This window comes from Apis dorsata, unplaced genomic scaffold (genome assembly GCF_000469605.1).
Source record: "Apis dorsata unplaced genomic scaffold, Apis dorsata 1.3 scaffold_244, whole genome shotgun sequence".
NCBI lineage: Eukaryota > Metazoa > Arthropoda > Insecta > Hymenoptera > Apidae > Apis > Apis dorsata.
Window position 1 is genome coordinate 75,249 of NW_006263523.1, and position 4,797 is coordinate 80,045.

A 4,797-nucleotide genomic window follows, 5' to 3' on the forward strand; every position below is an offset into this window, starting at 1 on the left:
TGTCCTGTGACCACGGGCCGGAAACCGCGGCGGTCCTCCTCCTCCTCCTCCTCCCCCCTCTTTATCGTCCGAGAGGCGAGAGAAAACGCGTGCAGCACGTGCTCCAGCGCCCCTCCTCCCATGAGACTCTTCTCCTGCCCCCTTAAATCTAGTTAAAAGAAACGACAACGCTCCATTTTTTTTTCTTTTTTTTCCATTTACTTTACGATGATGAATCGAACGAAGTCATCGTCCAAAATAAAAAGACGGAAGGAGAAATATGTTCTTATGCTATAAATATATAAGGAATTTGTGGATGGAATTCGAGATCCATTATCTTCATCCCTTTTTCAACTACGAGAAGAGAAAAAAATGTTGAAAAATTAGAAGAAATTTTTAAAATCTATCCCTCTTCTTTTCTCAAATCTTAATTGAAAAGGATTCTTAATCTTCCCCCCTCCTCCAATCTTCGAAACTAAATCTTCTCCAACTGCGTTGGCAGTTGCTTCTTGCTTGATCAGGCAGCCACAAATCCTCTCTCCCCCCCCTCAAACTCGAAGGTAAATATTCGACCCAAAATCTGCGTGGCCACCACCTCTTTCCACCCGAACAAGTTTCAGCGTCGAAGACACCCTCTCGCAACACCTCTGAATCGGATAGAATCGAAACGGGAGCAGCTGGCGGCGAGCGGCCAGGAAGAGGGAGGAGGGGGTGGCGTTATCAGAGGAGCCACCGTTGGAAATCGAGGTCACGAGGGAGCAGAGAGAGAGAGAGAGAGGGAGGGACGAAGAAGAGAAAGAGGGAGGGAAGGACGAAGGAGGAAATTCTTCTCGCTCCTCGAAATCGAAATCTATCGAATCTATTCACTCTCTTCTCCTCGAAATTTTTTTACCCCTTTTTCCTTTCTTTCTCGCCTCGAACCACACGGACGACAGATGATGCGGGTACCACGAGGGGACGTCGTGACGTCACTTGACGTCCTCCCTCCTTTTATCCTCCACCCTGCGAACGACACCTTTTCCACCCAGCTGTCACTCGCATCTGTAATTTCTTATTCGTACGGGCCACCTATCCGGATTGGAAGATCGATTTTCGAGGTGGAGTCGAAGATTATGAAGAATTCGTTTTCTTTCCTTAATTCTCGATGGAAAAAAGATTGCGCGAAAATTGTTTTCGACTCGAGTCGGGTTGAGGAAAAATGTTGGCACGGGAACCGAAATCGGAGTGGATAATGACACGGTTGTTGGTGGGGGAAAGTAAATAATACGTGGACACGGGAGTCCCGTTGCCTCTGTAACTAATGTACCTGACCCGTTTCAACGATCGATAACTTCGATGGAGCGCGATTAACCGCGCGAATGACAGTCAACAGAGAGAGAGAGAGAGACGAATCATTATCGAACGAATCATTTTTGCAATGGACAAATTTAACAACAACAAGATTAATTTTTAATTGGAATTTCTATCGAACAAGGAAGGAAGAAATTATATATTGGAGAAATATTCTACGATTTAAAGTAATTTTAATTTCGTAGGATCGATCGAATTTATTTAACCGTGAAATCTCTGAAAGAAAAATTAAAAAAAAAAAAATCTCGAAACCGCGGTTAACAAAGTTTAAATTAAGCGGCTTGCTGTTCCTTCTTCTTCTTCTTCTTTCGGGAGAAAGAAAGAAATCGCCGCAAGGTTACGTGTCGGGCGTGATAACGAGGTCGCCAGTGACGTTTTCCGCGAATAGATCGGGCACGAAGAGAGAGAGGGGGGGAAAAATGCTATTTTACGATCGATCAAAGAGTAACATTAAAATTACACCTTGTTACGGGTAAACACGTCGTACCGAATCATTTTCGAAAGGATATCTCAAAGTTTTATGTCGAATCGAGAAGATCGTTTGCCCTCCTTACACGAAATATTACACAAAAACCGAAACGATTATGTCAAAAGTATATACGAAAATATACGTTCGAATCGAAGCGAAAAATTATTCGAATTAATCGAGCTCGAGATACATTTAGAAAAATCTTGTTATTATAATTAAAAAAAGATATACGATGCTTCGAGTATTTTTTTTTTTTTTTTTTAACAGTATAACAGATATAAAACCGATAGATCTAAATTGGACTCGTTCCCTCGAAGGCTCGGCCATCGCGATGATTTCAACCGCGAAAGAGAAGAAGAAAACGGCGGTGAAACGCGTTTGTTTCCTCGAAGTTCGCGGCACGATCGATACGACGTGTATTACTACAACTACGCGCTCGCCCATTATATCGCGAAGCGTACGAAGATACGCCGGACTGGAATTAGCACCGCTTTCCCATCGATCCCCCGAGCTCTGAATCATTTACGAGGCTGTGTGCATTACACACAACTCGTGCATGCTTTGTGTCGCCTTTCTTCGATTCTTCGTTAAACGTTTGGAAAAAAAATTTAACGTATATCGAAAGAAAGAAGAAGAAGAAGACAAGGACAATCGACAAAGAAATTGTAACGGACAAAAATTACGAAAGGGAGCGTTGAAATTTTTGAACGAAAAGTTTGAAAGAGGGGAGAGGGGAGAGTGGCCGCCACCACCACCACCTGTACTGAGCGCGCGCGCGCGCGCGCGCCAGCATTTCGAACGTGTTTTTAATGAGACGACAGGGGCGACACTTGGGGAGACGGAACGAGACACGAGAAACGTGGGAAACAATGGCAACTGGGGACTTCTAATCTGAAGGGCACTGGATCGAACCCTTCTTCTTCTTCTTCTTCTTCTTCTTCCTCTCCTCCTCCTCCCCGAGTATTGTCTTCCTCGACGAACCCTTTGCCACTGCCACCTTTTCTTCCACCCTCCCTCCCTCCTTCCCCTCTGCCAGGCGTCCCTTACGCGAGCCTTTAAAGAGGGAGGAAGAGGGAAGAGGGGGAGAGAGAGAGAGAGAGAGAGGTTCGACTGGCTGCAGAATAGTTACTGTCCCTCTCCTCTATCCCTCTTCTCGACATTATCTTTACGCCTTTGCTACCGTACAAAAGGAACGGGAGGCGGAAAGGAGGGTGAGAAAAGAGCTCGATGCCTGAGGAGAAATGTTTGTCCTCCCTGAACGCGAGTTTGCTTTTCTTATTTCTGACCCCTCTCTCTCTCTCTCTGTCTCTTTCTCTCTTCACATTCTTTGCAAAAAAGAATGTAAAGAAAACTCGTCGTCTATCTTCTATCTCGTGGTCAACTAGAGTTAAATTTGGGAACAAAGAAACAAAATTTTCGATTCGAATCATATAAGTGTCGCGTTGAGATGAGTTACAACATCGAATATCTAATTTAACATCGAATATCTAATTTAACCTCGAATAATACTCGAGTACAATCGAAGAAAGCGAAGCTAGACATTTGGATCATCGATCGTTAATCAAAAAAAAAAAAAAAAACGCTGTTCGATTTCCTCGCTCCCTCCTCTAAAACTGNGTTTAATCCAACGATTGGAAAGTCTTCTCTCTCTCGTCGAACGGAATCGCGAGAAGAAGCGAAGAAATGAATATTCGGGACATATTCGACGCGAAAAACGCGTGGGAAATGAGGGGGAACGCGCGACGAGCGGGTGCACGCACGCGGGCGCGAAATCGCGTAGATAACGCGGCGGCGAATAAGGGTTGGCGGTGGGCGGGAGAGGGGATGGCGGACAGCGTGGCGGCGGCATGGCCAACATGGCGTCGGCGAGGTCGCGCATGCGCGCCATGGCCAACACCGCGTGACCACGATCAATACCTGTACGCGGTGTTGTGCCGGGGCAAAGGATGTTGAATTCGAAAAGTGTTATTCCGCGCGTCTATCTCTGAATGATATGGAAGGGAACGCCTCTCCACGTGGGTGCCACGTGTGCTCTTCCGCCCGCGTCTCTTACGCGCGTCGTGCACGCGCTCGNGATTTCGTCCGTGGTCCCAGGATCCGAAACATTCTCGACTCTCTCGGCTCTCGTTTCGCCGTTCCGCGGCGTTACGTTACGCCTTCGCGATTTTACGCCTCTGCATATACACCGTATATCTCTCCCTGTATGTATCCCCCGTTGCAAACGCGTATATGTATATATGTATATATACATAGCGAACATTTCACTCGAAGTTTATTTAATATCTAAAACATTAAAGGGTGAGTGAGAGAAAGTCTCTCGAGTCTAGTTTTTTTCCAGTGTCGAGAGTGAAGAGCGTCCTTTAGTCAGTTAAACCTATCGGGAGACTCGGTTAAATCGGAAAGCTTGGAAGCGCGATTTTCGGCGTGGAGTTATAAAGCTTTAGAGTTTCGAAAGGAGAGAGAGGAAAAAAAAAAGAAAAAAAAAGAAGATGGATGTGGAGAAATCGCGATAAATTCATTACGTTGGAAAGTTACGAGTTAGGCACGGATCGAGTTAGGGGAACGACAACGATATATATTTTTCAACGCGAAATCAGAAACTTTTGACGCGCGCGCGAGTGCGCGCGACGTTCGAGACGAGATAGCACGTTCGATTAGAAAGTTATGGTTATATTTACGCTGATTATTATATCATAGACTATACGATACGACGTAACGACACGCGTCGTATCGTATCATATCGAGTTGTTTCGTTAATTCGTTAAAAGAGATTGGCAAAAAAGGAGACTTAAAGGGAGGGAGGGAAAGGAGACAGAAAGGGGAAAAAAAGGAACGTCTTTTATATATATATATATATAGATATCGATATAGATATAGATATAGATATAGATATATATATATATATACGGAGAGGAGATGGAAAGATCGGGACGGATGGACTAACCTGCTAGCCGCAAAGCCGACATTCTCTGAAACTCGGGCTCCTGTAGCCACTTCCA

General features: G+C 45.1%; 1 protein-coding gene across 1 annotated transcript in view; it reads right to left on the reverse strand.

Moving 5' to 3' along the window:
* LOC102681680 (homeobox protein onecut) overlaps positions 1-4,791 on the reverse strand; it is a 62,272-nt gene extending 57,481 nt beyond the window's left edge. Inside the window, exon 1 of the mRNA XM_031510581.1 lies at positions 4,743-4,791. Coding sequence (XP_031366441.1) covers positions 4,743-4,764 — 22 coding nt within the window. The 5' untranslated portion in view covers positions 4,765-4,791. The remainder of the gene's footprint in view (positions 1-4,742) is intronic.
* Between the last annotated feature and the right edge of the window lie 6 nt (positions 4,792-4,797).